At 41.3% G+C, this 22,170-nt stretch overlaps 1 protein-coding gene across 8 annotated transcripts in view; it reads left to right on the top strand.

The window, feature by feature from the left end:
• LOC110531730 (adhesion G protein-coupled receptor L3) overlaps positions 1 to 22,170 on the top strand; it is a 336,356-nt gene that overhangs the window by 260,745 nt on the left and 53,441 nt on the right. For all 8 annotated transcript variants that reach the window (XM_021615086.3, XM_090183775.1, XM_021615085.3 and 5 more), the window contains 2 exons: positions 2,660 to 2,843; positions 15,878 to 15,997. In XM_021615086.3, the coding sequence (XP_021470761.3) occupies positions 2,660 to 2,843; positions 15,878 to 15,997 (304 nt within the window). The remainder of the gene's footprint in view (positions 1 to 2,659; positions 2,844 to 15,877; positions 15,998 to 22,170) is intronic.

The following is a 22,170-nucleotide window of genomic DNA, read 5'->3' as shown; positions in this document are numbered from 1 at the left end:
CCGCCCAGGGAGCTTTTGATCTCCTCAAGAATCGTTTTACATCCGCTCCTATCCTTGTTACACCTGACGTCTCTAGACAGTTCGTTGTCGAGGTTGACGCGTCAGAGGTGGGCGTGGGAGCCATTCTTTCTCAGCGCTCCCTCTCTGACGACAAGGTCCACCCATGCGCGTATTTTTCTCATCGCCTGTCCCCGTCGGAACGTAACTATGATGTGGGAAACCGCGAACTGCTCGCCATCCGGTTAGCCCTAGGCGAATGGCGACAGTGGTTGGAGGGGGCGACCGTTCCTTTTGTCGTTTGGACTGACCATAGGAACCTTGAGTACATCCGTTCTGCCAAACGACTTAATGCGCGTCAGGCGCGTTGGGCGCTGTTTTTCGCTCGTTTCGAGTTCGTGATTTCTTATCGTCCGGGCTCTAAGAACACCAAGCCTGATGCTTTATCTCGTCTCTTCAGTTCTTCAGTAGCCTCCACTGACCCCGAGGGGATTCTCCCTGAGGGGCGTGTTGTCGGGTTGACTGTCTGGGGAATTGAGAGGCAGGTAAAGCAAGCGCTCACTCACACTCCGTCGCCGCGCGCTTGTCCTAGGAACCTTCTTTTCGTTCCCGTTCCTACTCGTCTGGCCGTTCTTCAGTGGGCTCACTCTGCCAAGTTAGCCGGCCAACCTGGCGTTCGGGGTACGCTTGCTTCCATTCGCCAGCGTTTTTGGTGGCCCACCCGGGAGCATGACACGCGTCGTTTCGTGGCTGCTTGTTCGGTCTGCGCGCAGACTAAGTCCGGTAACTCCCCTCCTGCCGGCCGTCTCAGGCCGCTTCCCATTCCCTCTCGACCGTGGTCTCACATCGCCTTAGATTTTGTCACCGGACTGCCTTCGTCAGCGGGGAAGACTGTTATTCTTACGGTTGTCGATAGGTTCTCTAAGGCGGCTCATTTCATTCCCCTTGCTAAGCTTCCTTCTGCTAAAGAGACGGCACAAATCATCATCGAGAATGTTTTCAGAATTCATGGCCTTCCGTCAGACGTCGTTTCGGACAGAGGTCCGCAATTCACGTCTCAATTTTGGAGGGAGTTTTGCCGTTTGATTGGGGCTTCCGTCAGTCTCTCTTCCGGCTTTCACCCCCAGTCCAACGGTCAAGCAGAACGGGCCAATCAGACTATTGGTCGCATCTTACGCAGTCTTTCTTTTCGCAACCCTGCGTCTTGGTCAGAACAGCTCCCCTGGGCAGAATACGCCCACAACTCGCTTCCTTCGTCTGCGACCGGGCTATCTCCTTTTCAGAGTAGCCTCGGGTACCAGCCTCCGCTGTTCTCATCTCAGTTCGCCGAGTCCAGCGTCCCCTCCGCTCAGGCTTTTGTCCAACGTTGCGAGCGCACCTGGAAGAGGGTCAGGTCTGCACTTTGCCGTTATAGGACGCAGACTGTGAGGGCTGCTAATAAGCGTAGAACTAAGAGTCCTAGATATTGTCGCGGTCAGAGAGTTTGGCTCTCCACTCAGAACCTTCCCCTTAAGACGGCTTCTCGCAAGTTGACCCCGCGGTTCATTGGTCCGTTCCGTATTTCTCGGGTCATTAATCCTGTCGCAGTTCGACTTCTTCTTCCGCGATACCTTCGTCGCGTCCACCCGGTCTTCCATGTCTCCGGTATTAAGCCTGTTCTTCGCGCCCCCGCTCGTCTTCCCCCCCCCCCCCCATCCTTGTCGAGGGCGCACCCATCTACAGGGTCCGCAGGATTTTGGACATGCGTCCTCGGGGCCGTGGTCACCAGTACCTCGTTGATTGGGAGGGGTACGGTCCTGAGGAGAGGAGTTGGGTTCCCTCTCGGGACGTGCTGGACCGTGCGCTGATCGAGGATTTCCTCCGTTGCCGCCAGGTTTCCTCCTCGAGTGCGCCAGGAGGCGCTCGGTGAGTGGGGGGGTACTGTCATGTATTGTCATGTTGTGTGTTTCTGTCCTTTCCCTTCACCCTGTCTCCCTCTGCTGGTCGTTGTTAGGTTACCTTTTCTCCCCCTCTTTCCCCCAGCTGTGCCTTGTCTCCTCCTAACTACCCATTCACCCCATTTCCCACCTGTTCCCTTTTTCCCTCTGATTAGGTCCCTATATCTCTCTCTGTTTTTGTTCCTGTCCTTGTCGGATTCTTGTTTGTTGTGTTTCATGCCTGAGCCAGACTATCGTCATGTTTGCTGTAACCTTGTCCTGTCCTGTCGGAATCTGCCGGTCTATCTGAGCCTACCTATGTTTGGTTATTAAAGAAGCTCTGTTTAAGTTAGTTCGCTTTTGGGTCCTCATTCACTCACCGTAACAGTTTGTCTACACATATTCACCTTAGCGCAATGTTGCTATGCCCTATTTGAGATGACTTTCTCGAAAATCTCTGGTAATATCTAACATCTCCCAAGATCCTGCAAACATCTGTGATTAACCTTGCGTAATATTTCTTCCTCTGAAAAGTCCTGGCATAACTGAATTGACATCCCTAATAACCTGTTAACTACCACTTTTTTTTAAATGGCCCATTGTTAATATCACTGGTGATAGTACAGTCTGAAGTGCTTCCATAACCCATACTGATCCCTTGCCTTGCTACCTCCATACTGATGCTCTGGTTGCTTAGCCCCCTCCACTATCTTCATGTCGCTAACTCTCCATGTTGTCTGGTGCAGGCCATGGTGGAGACCGTGAACAACCTGCTTCAGCCCCAGGCCCAGTCGGCGTGGAGGGACCTGAGCACCGGGGAGCAGCTGAGAGCAGCCACCATGCTGCTGGATACGGTGGAGCAGGGGGCCTTCATCCTGGCCGACAACCTGCTCAAGACGGACATCGTGCAGGAGAACACAAACAACATCCGTGAGTACAGACTTAAAGCTCTACACAGCCACTAGCACGACACCAACATGAAATTAGATCTTCGCACACACACACACACACACACACACACACACACACACACACACACACACACACACACACACACATACACACATACACACACACACACACACACACATACACACATACACACATACATAAATACATACACACAGCGATATAACTGATTGGTGTGGTAAAAACAGAAATCTTCAGGCACTTATATGTACACTGGTGAAGACGAGGTGATCTGTCAACCTGCCAAAACATGATTACTAGGATGTGTAAGAAATACTGAATGTTTTGCAAACCTTTTCATAGACATCGTAGGACAGTGTGATGTTGTCTCATCTCTTGATACCTAATATACTTCTGGAATATATACTTCTGGAATATATAACATTGGTCCCATATGACTTGGTTTACTTATTTTCAGCACAACAAAAATATTGAACCTTTATTTAACTAGGCGAGTCATTTAAAGAAGTCATTCTTATTTACAGTGACGGCCTACCAGAAGGCAAAAGGTCCTCTGTGGGGACGGGGGCTGGGAGTAAAAACACAAATATAAGACAAAACACACATCACGACAAGAGAGACAACACTACATAAAGAGAGACCTAAGACAGCAATATAGCATGTCAGAAACACATGACAACACAGCATGGTAGCAACACCACATGACAACAGGTACCACACAACATGGTAGCAGCACAAAACATAGTACCAACATTATTGAGCACAGACAACAGCACAAAGGGCAAGAAGGTAGAGACAACAATACATCACGCGAAGCAGCCACAACTGTCAGAGTGTCCATTATTGAGTCTTTGAATTAATCGGGAATAGCAAAGCGTATTTCGCAAAGCAAGATGGAGCGTGGCCCTTGCAACTCCGTGATTGTAGGTTTGATTCCCGCTGGGGCCACCCATACCAAAATGTATTTATGCACGCACTTTTGACAAAAGTATCTGCTTAATGTCATGTATTATATTATAATGTTACAAGATATGCAAAGAGCTTTTTGATTATTTAAAAAAAAAGATTAGACAATTGTTCAAGGCAAAGCCAGCAGGAAAAGTGTCTCGTCTCAAAGAACAGTGGCTGTTGTCTAATCACATCTGGTTAAACAGATTACTACATTTTCAGCCTCGCCTCCAATTGCCATTAATATTAGCATTAGCAATCCTAATGTGATTATTCTGGTCGTCCAAGGGGAACCAGTTGGGACAAACTAAATAAATTCCTGTATGATCGTGCTGCGTCTTGGTAAACAGAGGGTAAGCGAGAGGGCTTTGCTATTCCCGATATAGTGCACTTCTTTTGACCAGAGCCCTATGAGCCCTCTTCAAAAGTAGTGCACTACACAAGGAATGCCATTGGAGATGCAGCCACAGTCTTAGTGATCATTGTTTGAGCTTAGTTTAATGAGGGGGCCAATTCTAAGTGACTGTATTCAAGTTCATTCAGAACCTTGAATGTGATAATAGGAAATACTGTAGAACAACTTATCCACTGGTTGTTCCATACGCCTAACGGAGGCAAGATGGATATTGATGTAGTACTATTTAACTACTCTATATTGCTGTTGTAGAGCTATTTAGAGGACCAAATGGCATGATGCATCAATTTTAACTCTGAAACAGAAAGCGTATGTGTTGGAACACAATAACAGTTTATTTTGACAACGTCAAAATAAACAACACCCTACCCCGACCACCAAGATGCACGGTCAAGACGCGAGTCAAATTATGAATACATCAGTAGCTTCAGTAGCCTAAACATCATTATTAGTGCCAAGTGGCCTTGATAAGTAGTGAAACTCAGCAAAAAAAAGCAATAATTGCATTATAATGAATGTAAGGGCTCCATTTCCAGCTGGCGTTAAGGCGGCACTAGTGTCAAACACTTTAGTTTGACATTTTCCAGCACATAACGCCACGTTTGACAAAGGTTCAACAAACTACCTGTCTTACATCAACTCGCTAGTGCTCAGATGGGCAGGGTTTAAATATTTGTGTGTGTGTGTGTGTGTGTGTGTCCTTAAATACATGATCCAAAGTGGTAATTTCAGGCAGCACTGAAACTTAGACCAACCAAAACATGGTTTTAGCTGTAACGCAGTGGGTTATGGCATGAATTTTGACAGCAGAAATGCGCACCACCCATTTCAAATCAAGTCAAATCAAATTGTATTGGTCACATACACATGGTTAGCAGATGCGAGTGTAGCGAAATGCCGTGGGCATGGAACAAGAGTAACCTAATGTGCTTTTGGTGCCTGTATACTTTGTATTTAGAAACATAAAAACAAATGTTTTGTTGTATTTTATTCAAAACCAAGCACATCATCCCCTCCTCTCAATGATGTTTTTTTTCCCCCTTCTTTTTTAAAAATCTGCCCAATACAATTGCGAAGTAGTCAAGACTGACGATAAAGGGTTTTGCTCCTGAGGCCGTTTGGAAATACATCTTAATCGCCAAAGCTTTATTAAAAGATCAGGTTTGAGAGGAGTAAAACAGGGAGCTTTGTATCTATGCATTGTCGGCAGGCCCACATTATATTAGCCACGCAGGCCCAGTTCTGGACGTGCGTAAAGCCTCCATGATGTAGGCTAAGTGCCCATTGTGAAATGAAGAGATGAGAACCTCCTGAATACCAGCGAACCTCGTGTTTACCTGTAACCTCGTGTAACCTCGTGTTTACCTGCTTGCTTTCCGTTTCATATGTTAAAAACCCAATCCCTCCCTTTGGCCTACTATAACAAAGGCTGGTTCAACAGCAGTGCGTGTCTTTTTTTGTATTTTTTATGATATCATTACATTTGGCATTATTATTATTATTTTTATTTTTTTACTGATTGCTTGTTTTTCGTTACATTTTATTACAACCAAACTTATTAGAATGATACACCTTCCTGGTTTTATGGCGACAACGAGCTTGCAGTGCAACTTCTGGAGATGTGTGAATGCCACCTGTAAGATGCTTCCGTGTATGTTCATTAAACGCAAGCCTATTTGGGAGCAGTATAACAGTGAGTGGACGTTCTCCCTTTCTATTTCTATTGGATCTTTGTCCAGCCACTGTGAAACGTTTGGATGTGCGTTAAACACTCCATAGTCTGCGTTGTTTCAATAGTAACTGCCCACAGGGAGAAATGGTGTCATAGTGTGACACAGCCTATTTAAAACAAGTTCATTGTGCTTATTTCTTCTCTTTTTAGGCCTTATGCATAATTTATTTAATCTTGTTTATTGACCATTTTTGGCCTGTCCATGCTCAGCCATACTGCAATTTACAGTAGGCCTAGCCCCTATATCATTTTGAATGCTATTGAAGCCATGCAATTATTTGTAGACTGCAAATGGTTTCAAGTGAAGGTATTTGGAACTGTAACGAACTAACATTGGAATTGGAGTTGATTCCAAGGCAGTACTGCACATGAAAGAACGTAAATACACAAGTTGAAGCAACCACATATTTAGCCATGGAGAATGTTCTGATTGGCCAGTGAGGGGCCTCGACACACCCACAACATGTTTATTCATCAAACCCAGCCCTTTGGTGCCAACGCCAGCAAGTTCTCCGATAATTGTAATAGTGAAAATTGCTCAAATATTTCAGACACATCCCTGGAACAGTATCTATCCTGCGCTTAGATTTACCTTTGCATTAGGTTTCTTAAAATAGAGCACTAGGTGTCGATATGACAGAAGTTTAAAAAAAAGTAAGTTATTGTCAGCTCGTGCTTATGTGCTTCTTCACACAATGGCATCAGGTGGATTTCAGTTAGCTGCTGTCCCTTGTCCTAACAGTTGACACAATTTCCGTAGCTTTTACTTGCTTGACACACTTTGACATACCTTTGTTTGGTTGTAGTGTGTAATATTCTCTTATTCTCCGTTTCGCTCTTCACTGGGTCCCCTTCCTCTTGTCATTCTTCAGCACTGTTGTGGAGTACAACTGCTGTTCAGGTGTCTTATTTTGCACAGAGGGAGGGAGCTCCAGTCTGACTTTGTTCATGCAGGCTCGAGTGTTGCAGAATGTGGTGGTGAGGCTTGTGGAACCTTACGTTGGCAAGACGAGCAATGTCTCCAAGGACTATTTCTGTACTTCACTGGCATTGGCGAACAAGTTACTTGCAAAAAAAAAAACAGGTCTGGCCAAGGAGGTAAACGGGGAAAACCATTCAAAAAAATGACATGCCCTCCTTAAACGGGTTATATCTCCAGATCTGTTTGTGATAATACGATTCTAATATTGATAGTGTGTTATATAGACTTTTTTAGGAAAAGTCAAGGATGAATGGGGTCATGTCTTAAAAAAATGTCAGTAATAAATTAAGTGGTTCTAGTGTTGGTTTAAAAAAATACTTGATTTAATTGTGTTGTTCTCCAGAATATTTGATTAAGTTGTCTTTCAATTAAGTATAGCTATATCAAGTGTCTCATCTCTGGTTCTGCTCATTAGTTTGCGTACCAAACTGTACCCTATTCCCGATTTAGTGCACTAGTTATGACTAGAACCCTATGGGCCCTGTTCAAAAGAAGTGCACAAAATTCGGAATGGGATACCATTTGGGACGCAACCATAGTTCAGGTTACTTCTTGCTATTGATCCTGGGTGCTCTAATAACTGCCAATGGGCTCTTGAGAATTCCAAAAGAGATCAAATGTCAACCACTAAACATTCCCAGACTCTTAGGGGGCAAGTTCATCCCAGTTGGGAGTAGTTGACCTCCATTGGTGGTCACCTGTAAATGTACCTAATTATCTTAAATTACCCTATTTATATCTGTACAAATTCCTTAACTTGAGTTAACCCTGGTTCTATGCATCCTGGTCAAGGCCTGTGGATCTTTTGGGGATTGAAATATACTAATAGCAGTTGAGTGAAAGTGGAATGTTGACACTCTTCTCCCACGATAAGCCCTTAGCTGTGTGTTTTTGTGAGAAATGTTCTTCCCCGTGCCCCTGGGAGATGAAACAGGAAGATCTGTTGGATGACACAAACATTTTGAACAACTGGCTTCATCAGTTGTTGAATTGTGGACTAAACAAATCAGCAGTTCACATTTAAAACGGTGGCTGAAAACAGTTGTAAGGAACGGGGGAAGGGGACAGAGGCGAGTAAATTAAACATGTTTGCGAGCTGAAGAAACGGCCAGTGTATTGAGCATTAAGGAAAGATGATATATCTCCCTTAGCTTAAAGGGATTTGGGATTTTTTTAGTCTCTTGCTACCATGGCAACCTAAAAAATATAGGTCTGCCAAGTCGAAAGAAGCAGCCAGCATTGGGGAATTAAAAAAATTGGAATTTATTGTCTCTGGCACTCAATTTATCAGGATATTAAGGGATCTTAGCCCCGTTTGAAAGGAAACAAAACAATCCCCTCACAGCAAACTACCTCCCCACCCCCTCGGCAGATGTGTTTTTATATCCTTCATGGAGGTAGTCAGGTTAATCATGCACAGTGACATATTTACTAGGCCTTGCTCTGCCTAGTTTGCCAGCCAATAAGGTTTGTTTGTTACCCGCGGTCCCAGGTGACCACCCCTCCAAGTACATTAGTATTGAGAGACCCACAACATAGCAGTGTGTCCACTGCTTTGATGTTTGCTCTTTCAAAGGCAATTAATGCAGAATGTATAGTGCCTTCAGAAGGTATTCACACCCCTTGACTTTTTCCATACTTTGTTGTGTTACAGCCTCAATTTAAAATAGAAATGAACAAAAATATAAACGCAACGTGAAGTGTTGGTGCCATGTTCCATGAGCTGAAATAAAAGATCCCAAAAATGTTCCATATGCACAAAAGCTTATTTCTCTCAAATGTTGTGCACAAATTTGTTTACATCCCTGTTAGTGAGCATTTCTTCTTGCCAAGATAATCCATACACCTGACAGGTGTGGCATATCAAGAAGCTGATTAAATAGCATGATCATGACACAGGTGCACCTTGTGCTGGGGACAATAAAAGGCCACTCTAAAAGGTGCAGTTTTGTCACACAACACAATGCCTCAAATTTTAACAGGAGAGTGCAATTGGCATGCTTGACTGTAGGAATGTCCACCAGAATTTAATGTTAATTTTCTACCAAAAAGCAGCCTCCGTCATTTAAAGAATTTGGCAGTACGTCCAAATGGCCTCACGTTAAGTGAGCGAGCGGTTTGCTGATGTCAACGTTATGAACAGAATGCCCCATGGTGGCAGTGGGGTTATGGTATTGGCAGGCATAAACCATAAACCATAAACCAACAACCACAATTACACTTTATTGTTGGCAATTTGAATGCACAGAGATACCGTGATAATGCACAGCCTCATGTCAAAATGATCTGTACACAATTCCTGGAAGCTGTAAATGTCCCAGTTCTTCCATGGCCTGCATACTCACTAGACAATGTTACCCATTGAGCATGTTTGGGATGCTCTGGATTGAAGTGTACAACAGCATGTTCCAGTTCCCGCCAATATCCAGCAACTTCGTACAGCCAATGAAGAGGAGTGGGACAACATTCCACAGGCCACAATCAACAGCCTGATCAACTCTGCAAAGGAGATGTGTCGCGCTGCATGAGGCAAATGGTAGCCACACCAGATACTGACTGGTTTTCTGATCCACGCCCTCACTTTTTTTTTAAAGATATCTGTAACTAACAGATGCATATCTGTATTCCCAGTCAAGTGAAATCCATAGATTAGGGCCCAAGGAATGTATTTCAATTACCTGATTTCATTATATGAGCTGTAACTCAGTAAAGTTTTTGAAATTGTTGCATGTTACATTTATATTTTAGTATAGATTAAATTGAGATTTTGTGTCACTGGCCTGCACACAATAACCCATAATGTCAAAAGTGGAATTATGTTTTTAGACATTTTTATGAGGATGGATCAACAACATTGCAGTTACTCAACAATAGTAATCTAATTGACAAAGTGAAAAGGAAGCCTGTACATAATAAAACATATTCCAAAACATGCATCCTGTTTGCAATAAGCCATTTATGTAAAACTGCAAGAATGTGGCTACAACATGAACTTATTTTCCTGAATACAACATTACGTTTGGGGCAAATCCAACAACACATCACTGAGGATGACTGTTCATATTTCCAATCATGGTGGTGTCTGCATCATGTTATGGGTATGCTTGTTATGGGCAAGGTATAGGGAGTTTTTTTTAGGATAAAAATAAACAGAAGGGAGCTAAGCACAGGAAAATCCTAAAGGGAAACCTGGTTGTCTGCTTTCCAAAAGACACTGGGAGACAAATTCAACTTTCAGCAGGACAACAACCTAAAACACAAGGCCAAATTTAAACTGGAGTTGCTTACCAAGACAACATTGAATGTTCCTGAGTGGCCTAGTTACAACTTTGACTTAAATCTATGGCAAGACTTGAAAATGGCTGTCTAGCAATGATCAACAACCAACTTGACAGAGCTTGAAGAATTAAAAAAAAAATGATAATGTGCAAATATTGTACAATCCAGATTTGCAAAGCTCTTAGACTTACCCACAACGACTCACTGCTGCTTATGTAAATGAGATTTCTGTATTTCATTTCAAATACATTTCCAAACATGCTTTCACTTTGTCATTGTGGGGTATTGTGTGTAGATGGGTGAGAACAAATGTATATTTAATCAATTTTGATTTCAGGGTACAACACAACAAAATGTGTGGAATAAGGGGTATGAATAGCTTCTGAAGCCACTGAATGTATTACTTTCTACGCCACTCCTTTGTGTGAAAAATATACATTTTAATGTACTCACAAGCAATACAAAATCCAGGAGATGTTTCCTGTTTTCATGCTCTGGTTACTGGTAGTATGTACACCTCACTAAACGAGCTCCCAGTAACATTGTTAGTGTGTGTGTCTGTGCGAGCGCGCGCCTATGGATGGGGTTGGTGGTGTGTGCGTGCCTGCCTGCATATACAGTATGTTAAGCTTCTGTACACCTTTTGTGTGTTTGCGTGTGTGCATCACTCCCTCTCATCGTTAATCTTATGAGCAGATTTCTGCCGATTAGCATATTATTTAAATCAGCTTTGAATGCTACCCCGTGCACAACAGAATCTATTGCGGCTGTGTCCCATGCCTAAAGCCAGTCTTAAGCCTTTTTTGTCATCGCTCATCCACCAGGATGAAAAACATTCCAACTGACTCAGTTAGCCCTGGAATTTTGGGATTGTTACAGTAGGTATCTCTGCCATTGTATCTTTCCAGTTGAATAGGAATACATGTCGCCATCTCCAAAGGAATCGGAATGTTAATGTTCTTTTTAAAAGTGAAAGCATGGCATGAGAACAATTTTTTTTTTTTTTAGGGTAACGACAATAGGACGGATTATGCCTTTCCTCTGTAGTTGTTTTGTGCGTTTGAGGTAACCTTGGCCTTCAAGCCAGACGTTAAAAGAAGTTTGAGACCTTTTGATGGCATCTCTCCCATCTCTGTCCAGGCCTGTGTTCAAATAGTATTGGTTTTCCTTCAAATACTTTTAGCCATTCGATTGGACCTGCCTGAAGTGACAGGTGGGCAGGGTTTGCACTTTTGGGAATATTCCATTGGTACCATTGTGCCCGACAAATTCAAGTGTAGTATTTGCAGGCCCGATGCAGCCATTTTTATACCAATATCAAACCATTTCTGAGTATCAATTAAGCACCTTACTAAAAATATTTTTTAAAAGGACAAAAACAGCTTTTTAGCAAAAAAATATTTCAAGCAAGAATGTGGGGAGGGGAAAACTAGCTGTTATTGGCAGAGAGGTTTGGAACTCTTTTTCTTTTTTATTGGGCTTGTAGCTCTATACACTCGTGCTCGTATCATCTAACCTATAGGGTATCTAACTGAAATATGCAGACTGATGGATTCAAAGTACATTTACATTGTAATACTTCTGAAAGACAACTTTCTAGCTCCGCCCATCTGGACATTCCCAGAAGGCATTGATTGAGAAATTGTTAGTTTTACACTGAAGACATGACTCTTCCATTGTGCTGTAGAATTTGTGAGTTTTGTCTATGTAATACAGTACATTCTATAGATTAGTTGATACTGGATTAAGCATAAATACCTTTTTAAAGAATGTCTTCAGTGGGGTAATGGGCATTATAAATACAAGTTTGTTATTAAGGCACATTTAAGTGCAGCAGGGTAGCCTAGTGGTTAGAGCGTTGGACTAGTAACCGGAAGGTTGCGAGTTCAAACCCCCGAGCTGACAAGGTACAAATCTGTCGTTCTGCCCCTGAACAGGCAGTTAACCCACTGTTCCCAGGCCGTCATTGAAAATAAGAATTTGTTCTTAACTGACTTGCCTGGTTAAAAAAAAAAAAAAAAAAAAAAAAAAAGTTCACATGCTCCAGAAGGCATTTAGATATATTTTTTTAAGACAATCAAATGCCTCTCCTGTGAAGTAGTGATGTGCGACATATGCCTATCTTCCTGAACCGGGTCACATTTGTGTAAATAGGGACGCTACTTTGTCCCAAAATGTTAAATAGAATTCTATGGGAAAACGATCCATTCCTGTTGTTTTTCTCCGCGCGAATGTTTTAAGTGTCTAATATTTCTTCTCGGGTGATCTGTTTTTAGGGATTTATTTATTTATGTCTGCTGATAGTTGCTTCAGTGTTGTTGAGTCTAAGAAGGCTGTAGGATCACCTTTTAAAATGATCACCGCTTTGATGTCACACAATCAAGCCAAACACCCGTAAGTCCAAACGTGCGCTTCACATTTCCATATCATAAGACTATTGTAATATACAGTGTCAACGTTGATGATCACTAGGCTTGATGTGCAGTTACAAGATGACATGGCGTCATAACCTGGGTTGTTCTGAACAAAAGGAGCCGATGTTTGTCTATTGCAGTGGTTCCCAAACTTTTTATAGTCCCGTACCCATTCAAACATTCAACCTCCAGCTGCGTACCCCCTCTAGCACCAGGGTCAGCACACTCTCAAATGTTGTTTTTTTACCATCATTATAAGCCTGCCACACACACACACTATACGATACACTCATTCTCATGTTTAATAAATGTGAGTTTTTGCCACAACCCGGCTCGTGGGAAGTGACAAAGAGCTCTTATAGGACCAGGGCACAAATAAAAATAAATAATTTAGCTCTTTATTTAGCCATCTTACATATAAAACCTTATTTGTTCATCAAAAATGGTGAATAACTCACCACTCGTTAATGAGAAGGGTGTGCTTGAAAGGATGCACATAACTCTGCAATGTTGGGTTGTATTGGAGAGAGTCAGTCTTAAATATTTTTCCACACACAGTCTGTGCCTGCATTTAGTTTTCATGCTAGTGAGGCCCGAGAATCCACTCTCACATAGGTACGTGGTTGCAAAGGGCATCAGTGTCTTAACAGCACAATTTGCCAAGGCAGGACACTCTGAGCGCAGCCCTATCCAGAAATCTGGCAGTGGCTTCTGATTAAATTCAACGGTTAATGTGATTGGATGTTAATTATTTGACTAGGCTACCTGTATATGACATTGTGTTGTTATTTCGCTGAACACTGGATGGTTTCATTTTATTTTTGGCAGTGAAACGAAGCTAAAAAAAAACTCACCCAAATGTATTGCCCTGTTTGAAAATATAAATGTACTGTTTGAAAATGTGAAGAAATTGTAAAATAAAATACATGAAACGTGAATCACATTTTTATTTGCCGTACCCCCGACGGCATTGTGCGTACCCCTGGTTATGATCGGTTTCTCTGAATTGCCTTGTGAAAGCCTCACACTGTAAGACTTTATTTTGTTACTTAGATACTTAGCTATGTTGGCAAAATAACACGCTTTCAAATTATGCTAACCTGAACAGATTGTGATTCAAACACAACTACATGTGTGCTTGTTCTTGTACCTCAACAGCACAGCTAGGAGAGTTCAAAGTAGCACGTTATAGTTGAAGACTCTTCTTTGAGTCATTAACATGCATTGAAATGATGTATGAACTGTGCACACTGGAGAGGTGTGTTGCCACTTGGAGACACCACCTCTCACTCAAACCCTTGGATTTTTTTTGTCTTATGTTGCACCTTCCCCATATTTTAAGATTTCGTTATCAACAAATGTGTGCGAAAAGTACAGTAAATGTCAAATGCACATCAAATCAACAGTGTAATGTTTGGATTGTCCTGATTATACCATCATTTTATTTTTATTTATTTAACTAGGCAAGCCAGTTAAGAACAAATACTAATTTTACAATGACAACCTACCCCGGTCAACCTAACCCGGATGATGCTGGGTCAATTGTGCGCCGCCCTATGGGACTCCCAATCATGGCCGGTTTTGATACAGCCCGGGATCGAACCAGGGTCTCTAGTGACGCCTCTTGCACTGAGATGCAGTGCCTTAGACCGCTGCTCCACTCAGGAGCCAAATTATACCAAATCGCACCAGAGTAAGGGGTTAATCATTAATTTATCGCCTGGTGATGTGCATTAGGCTAGGTGAAACTCGCGCCTATGCAAACAAGCTGATTAGATGATCCTTTGTAGATTGTATTTTCGACCAGCAACTATCAGGAAATAACACTGATCAAATGTTTTAAAGTGTTAGTTTCATCAGCTGTTGTACAATATGATACAAAACACAGAACAAACATAATTGTCACCGCACTGGGCCTTTAAAAGAATAGAGGTACTGTTGTTTTGATCGGTTTCTGTCAGTGTTTTGAATTGTATTCTCAAACTAAATTCAAGCACGTCAAAAGTACGATATTGCTTATAACTGGAAACACTTATCTCCCTCACTAGCTTTAAGCACCAACTGTCAGAGCAGCTCACAGATTACTGCACCTGTACATAGCCCACCTATAATTTAGCACAAACAACTACCTCTTTCCCTACTGTATTTATTTTATTTATTTATTTGTTTTGCTCCTTTGCACCCCATTATTTTTATTTCTACTTTGCACATTCTTCCACTGCAAATCTACCATTCCAGTGTTTTACTTGCTATATTGTATTTATTTTGCCACCATGGCCTTTTTTTGCCTTTACCTCCCTTATCTCACCTCATTTGCTCACATCGTATATAGACTTGTTTATATTGTATTATTGACTGTATGTTTGTTTTACTCCATGTGTAACTCTGTGTCGTTGTATGTGTCGAACTGCTTTGCTTTATCTTGGCCAGGTCGCAATTGTAAATGAGAACTTGTTCTCAACTTGCCTACCTGGTTAAATAAAGGTAAAATATATATATTTTTTAAATAATAAAAGGATTCTTTGTCAATCTCCTATAAATGCTTCCTGTTCCGCTGCTATACGATGCCGCAGTCTTTGAACCACAAATTATGATCTTGCCTCAGACACAACAGCTGTTGAGCCAGTGCGCCAAAACCTGGCTGTCTTCACCATCCGTCTCTATCTTGTCTACCCATCGCTTTCCACTCAGCTCACCCTGAAAAATTATAGCTTCCTTGAAGTGTGGGCCAAAGCGCTCCACGGCTTCAACTATTCTTCAACCGTACAAAGCGAGGAAGTGTGCAACAAGGCTCCCTGGATTACACCTGAACTCCTCCTCACTCGATGAAGAAAGTTTTGTGAGACGTGTATAGCTCAGCCTTGATCAGAGGCTTCAGCGAGACGCTAGTCTTCAAAGCTTTCCAAAATCAGACGATATACTTCATTCAACACACCCAAGGACCGTTGATGTGGGTGGGGGGGGGGGGGTTCTAATTACTTTGTTGCTGTTACCTGCTTGTCTGCTTTGTTTCTGAACTGAAACAGCAGTGTTGTGATGCACACAGTCAGAGCAGAACTGAGTTTCATATTACAATGTAAAGCTATTGTTCAATGCTAACATGTTTTAGTAGGTTGACAGACCATAGTGATGGGTGCATGGATTTTGACTCATAATGCTCATGTTATCCCAGATGGCATTCTCTTTGCATCAACTGTCAACACTTGCACCCCTCATAATAGGGTTATTTAAATGGTCATTTTCTTCTCATTTCCCTCTGTCCAGAGCTGGAGGTGGCCAGGATGAGTACGGAAGGAAATCTGCCCGACCTGAAATTCCCACAGAGTGGCCAAGGCAACTCCATCACCCTGTCGGCGAGCACTTTGAAACAGCATGGGAGAAATGGTAAATGGCTTTGCCTTAAATAAATGTTTACTGTACATCAAGGGTCTCCAACTCCAGTCCTGAACAGCTTTTAGGTGTGCAGTATTTTGTTCCGTCACTTGGTGCTGGGCTGAAACGAAAGCCTGCATACTCTGTAGCTTATATAATTGTACATATAGCCCTCCGCCCCCAAAAAGCATGCAACATAAACGGGTAATGGAGTATTAGACTTTTTTAAGAATAACACATTCTATAGGCCTTGCCAATGCATTTATATTCAAATTAATATTATATTCTAAAATATGTGAGAATAATGTGGACTTGCCTGACCAAATAAATGTAGATTTTCCTGTGGCCTATGTTGCCAACACAGTCACAAAAACCTGGTTCCTTTTATAACGGAAGGATTTGTTGAAGCCATCATTAGATGTTGTCATCCTCATATTAACCGCACCTGGTTTTACCGCAACAGAGTAGTGCAACACCCTACAATTGAAGCGACAGGAAACAAACGAAAGTGGCCACATCTCTCACAGAGCCGATCAAAAATGTAATCACTAATAATTATAAGGGAACGAGATAACTTATAATTTTGCTACAATAATTACACCAAATTGAGGAAATGTCCGATTTTCAAGGTAGACCTATCCCAGTACCTCCATTTCTGAGCTCCAAATTCAAATTCAAGTTGGCTACTTCAAGCCTCTTGTATTGTTATAAAATTGCAGGTGTAACATGGAAAACACAATGCATTTATGATTTTCTTTCATTACCAGATCATGTTGTGGAGAACCCACTAGGCTGTCATTGTGTCCAGAATAAATAATAGGAATAGCATTGGGTGTTGCGCAGTAGACAAGACAAAGATGAGACAAAATTATCGCTGTGACTAAAATCTGACTACTAAGAGGACTGGTCAAATTTTTTGAAAGAGATTGAGAGCGTTTCAGTGACAATCACAATTAATATGTAACCGACTGGCTCAAATCGGCCTTATGTAGCAACATTTGAAATGTTTTTTTAAATGTTTTACATTGGATAAAAATGGAGACTCAGAGCTACAAAATGGCATACAGTTGCGGAACAATGGGAAAGTAATTTTGCTTTAAAAGTTGATAAACTTGTAAACTCACTTTTGAGAAAATAGCCTTTGAATTTTTAGTACTACTACTGGAGAGCCCTTCTTTGTCTACACCCATTCAACATCGTTCACATCCTCTTAAGCTTTAGCCCCACCCATATTTTTAAGGTTTGATCCGAGCATTCTGGACTAACAACAGCAGTCAAGCACCCAAGCTAACTTGCTAGCTGCTTCCAGACACAAATGAGAGAACAGCTCACTGAACATTACTCGCCCTAGCAGAGCTGGTTAGGCTTTTATGTTCTCCAGAGCGTTGGTGCCTGCAACTGTGTCATCAGATTGTCTGTTCTTAAATTCAGAGTGTTTCGCTCTGAGCGTTCAGAGCGCACAGCACACTGGACGCTCTTGCCGATGAGTAGGGAAAGATCCAAACGTTTTGACCTCACAACAGCAGTTAAGCAACCAAGCTAACTGCATAACATTGGCTAGCCTGAGAGAACACCCCACTCATAATGAGAGAACACCCCACTCATAATGAGAGAACACCACACTCTGACCATTTTACTTGCCCTAGCAGAGCTGGTTAGGCTGTTTTCATGTTATCCAGAGCATTGGTGAATGTAACTGTGCTGCTGGCAACAATTTAATTAAGCTTTTTGCTGACGTTTACTGACACCAGCCATTTTCAACGCGTGTTGAGCGTTTGTAAATTCAGCATTTATTCTGCACTCTGGCACACTGAGATTAGTTTTTTGTTAAGACATGTACCTAGCTAGTTAAACAATGAACCACAATCCCAACTCATGACATTACTACCCTGCATGAATCTGCAGGTAGCTTACCAACCAGGTTTAATATTAGCTAGCATACATTAGGCAATAAATAGCCAAGCAAATGGCTCTGAGATACGAATAATAAGATCATACATGTAACGTTAGCTGGCTAGCCAGCCAGCTAACATTAGCTAGCTAACAGTACACTTTAACTTGAAATGAAATCACAATCTCTCAAAATTGTGTAATATTTGAAATTTAGCTAGCTAAACTGTCTTACCCGTCCGTATACACCATGGATGGACGCATCTCCTGTCGAATGCCATGGTTGCCCTTAGTTTGAAGGTGTAATCCGGAGACCGGTGTTTTCTCCATCTCCTTAGCGATCATACTCAAATTCCACTGATTTGAAAACTCGGTCCTCCAGAAAGTGGAGAGCATATCTAACATTTTTTTCAGAATGGCACAAATTCCCCGATATCAGGGTACTCATGTCAACATGTTTGCTTTCAGAGCATATTTGATCCCAAATTATAAGGGGGAGAGATACCTCGGTGTCTCAGGCATCCATACACGTTAGCTAGTGAGCCAACCAGCTAATGTTAGCTAGCTAACAGTACACTTTAACTTGACATTAGGCTTATGCAGTTTTACTACACAAAACATTTAAAAAATTGCCTCGTTAAACAAGATTACCTAGAAATACTGACCACCTCAAATAGACAGAAGCGTGCTATATGGCAGACCAATCCAAACTCATCTCTCGGCATGTCCAACCCACTCATTATCTCAGCCAATCATGGTTAGCGGGAAGGTTGCTGACTTTTTCTGTGGCTTAACCAACTAGGCTCATAATTTTATTGGTATTTACAGATGGCACATATGATTGTTATTAAGACACATGAAAGTTCACATGTTCATTTCTGCCAAAAAAACACATTTGAATTTTTTTAACATTCAAACAGCTCTCCTGTGAAGTAGTGACCCACGACATAGCCTAGTTTCCTGAAACGGGCCACATATTAGAGGCATAGATGCACAGCACAGTTCTGTACAGCAGTGGGACAAGATGAGTGTCCTTCCCACTGCTCCACTCCGGCTCCTCCTCCAATTATACACATTGTGCAAGTGACTCTTGCTTCCCCGTAGCTAACTAGTCACACCAGCCTTCTAGTTAGCTAACCTACACCTGGTTAAGAAACACAAGTTGGTTTATGAAATTAAAAACAATAGCATACATGAGTTGAATAGTAAAACAACAGTATAGCTATGTTTTTCTTTCCCGTGAGAGTAGAAAAGTAGGCTGTCTTTGAATTTGTAGTCTCACTCAACCCTCCCACTTTCCCCACTGCTTTGCATAGCCAGGTGCTATGTAGACAACATTTTATTTTATCTTTATTTATCCAAGTAGTTGAGAAAAAGTTCTCATTTGCAACTGCGACCTGGCCAAGATAAAGCAAAGCAGTTCGACACATACAACAACACAGAGTTACACATGGAATAAACAAACATACAGTCAATAATACAGTAGAAAAATCTAAATACAGCATGTGCAAATGAGGTAGGATATCTCTTTAACATGCCTCTCAGACATGTTAAATAAGAAATAACGTTGTCTCTACTCATGAAATTTCTATCTGCAACGTTTGATAACGCCATTAAACATTAAACAGCCATTAAACTCTACCTGTTTTAAAGTCACCATTGGCCTCATGGTGAAATCCCTGAGCAGTTTCCTTCCTTTCCGGCAACTGAGTTAGGTAGGACGCCTGTATCTTTGTAGTAAGTGAGTGAATTGATACACCATCTAAAGTGTAATTAATAACTTCACCATACTCAAAGGGATATTATTATATATTTTTTTTACCCGTCTACCAATAGGTGCTTTTCTTTGCGAGTCATTGGAATATCTTCCTGGTCTTTAAGGTTGAATCTGTGTTTGATATTCACTGCTCGACCAAAGGACCTTACAATTATCTGTATGTGCGGGATACAGAGATGAGGTAGTCATTCAAAAATCATGTTAACCTGTCTAACCCCGTTCCGCTAGCGGAACCCCTTGCCAACAGCCAATGAAATTGCAGGGCGCCAAATACAAATCAACAGAAATCTCCTAAATCAAATTTCTCAAACATACAAGTATTAGGCACCATTTTAAAGATACAATTCCTGTTAATCCAGCCACAGTGTCTGATTTCAAAAATGATTTACAGCGAAAGCTCCACAAACGATTATGTTAGGTCACCACCAAGCCACAGAAAAACCCAGCCATTTTTCCAGCCAAAGAGAGGAGTTACAAAAAGCACAAATAGAGATAAAATGAATCACTAACCTTTGATGATCTTCATCAGATGACACTCATAGGACTTCATGTTACACAATACATGTATGTTTTGTTCGATAAAGTGCATTTATATCCAAAAGTCTAATTTTACATTGGTGTGTTATGTTTAGTAGTTCAAAAACATGCTGTGATTTTGCAGAGAGCCACATGAATTCACAGAAATACTCATTATAAATGTTGATGAAAATTCAAGTGTTATGCATGGAACTTTAGATACACTTCTCCTTAATGCAACCGCTGTGTCAGATTTCAAAAAAACTTAACGGAAAAAGCATCATCTGAGTACGGCGCTCAGAGCCCAAACCAGCCAAAATAAATATCCGCCATGTTGCGCAGTCAACATTAGTCAGAAATAGCATTATAAATATTATTCAGGAATCGCAGTTCCACAATAAATGTTTATTTTGTTTCGATAATGTCCATAATTTATGTCCAAAGAGCTTCTTTTGTTAGGGCATTTGGTAAATCCAAATGTGCGTTCAGGTCCAGTCGGACGAAAAGTTCAAAAAGTTATATTACAGGTCGAAGAAACTTGTCAAACTAAGTATAGAATCAATCTTTAGGATCTTTTTATCATAACTGTTCAATAATGTTCCAACCGGAGAATTCCATTGTCTGTAGAAAAGCAATGGAACGAGAGATACCTCTCATGTGAACGCGCGTGACTGAGAACGAGGCTGCTGCCAGACCCCTTAGTCAAACAGCTCTCATTCACTCCCACTTCACAGTAGAAGCCTGAAACAACGTTCTAAAGACGGTTGACATCTAGTGGAAGCAAAATGACCCATATCCCACTGTGTATTCGATAGGGGCTGAGTTGAAAAACTACAAACCTCAGATTTCCCACTTCCTGTTTGGATTTTTTCTTGGGTTTTTGCCTGCCATATGAGTTCTGTTACACTCACAGATGTCATTCAAACAGTTTTAGAAACTTGAGAGTGTTTTCTATCCAATAACAATAATAATATGCATATATTAGCATCTGGGACTGAGTAGGAGGCAGTTCAGTCTGGGCATGCTATTCATCCAAAAGTGAAAATGCTGCGCCCTATCCCAAAGAAGTTAAACATTATTATTGCATACAGCATGAGTCCTTGCAACTTATTTTATTTGTTATTTACTTGTTAAACACATGTTGTATTTTTTAAAACTTATTTAGGCTTGCCATAATAAATGTGTTGAATACTTATTGACTCAGGACATTTCAGCTTTGAATTAGTAATAGTTTTGAAAAATATAATTTCACGTTGACAGTATGGGATATTGTGTGTGTAGGCCAGTGACAAGAACATCTACATTTGAATCAATTCAGACTGTAACACAACCACATTGGAAAAAGTGAAGGGGTGTAAATACTTTCTGAAGGAAGTGTACATGTTTGTCATATTTCTACTGTTGGGAAGAGAATAGGATGTTATGCATAAAAATATGTTGGTAGGACAAGGCTATGTATGTTTGTTCACATGGAAGTCAGTGATATATGTTTACTATAGATTGAGGCAATACGAATGTCATGTGGCAAAAATTAGATTAATTAACTAAAATGGCCCACTGTAATTTTGACAATAACTAGACTAAATCATTATTCAAAGACAAAAATATGACTAAGACGTAATTATATTTGAGTTAAAACGACCAAGACTGGTATCAAAATAAGGTGACTCTTTCGGTTAGAAGCATTCGATTTTACAATCGCTTATATTTTTGTGGATTTGTGTACCCATGAACTGTTTTCACCCATGTAACATAAGCTGACACAACATGTTACGTGGGTACACTGCATTTCTGAGATCTCGACGCAAAAAACTGTCCAACAGCTAGATCCAGGATTCTTACAGGGCTCAAGTTCAATGATTCATTTAGATGATTCATATATGATATAACAACAATTTACACTGCCGTAAATGCAAGGACAGAATAGTAATGTTTTACAGTATGTGAAAAATCTGTCAACACACCAACTATGAGAGAGGTTTTAAATCAACTCGTGAATTGT

This window comes from Oncorhynchus mykiss, chromosome 9 (assembly GCF_057628025.1).
Source record: "Oncorhynchus mykiss isolate SJ-2025 chromosome 9, ASM5762802v1, whole genome shotgun sequence".
Classification (NCBI taxonomy): Eukaryota; Metazoa; Chordata; class Actinopteri; order Salmoniformes; family Salmonidae; genus Oncorhynchus; species Oncorhynchus mykiss.
This window is presented reverse-complemented; position numbering and strand designations above follow the sequence as displayed.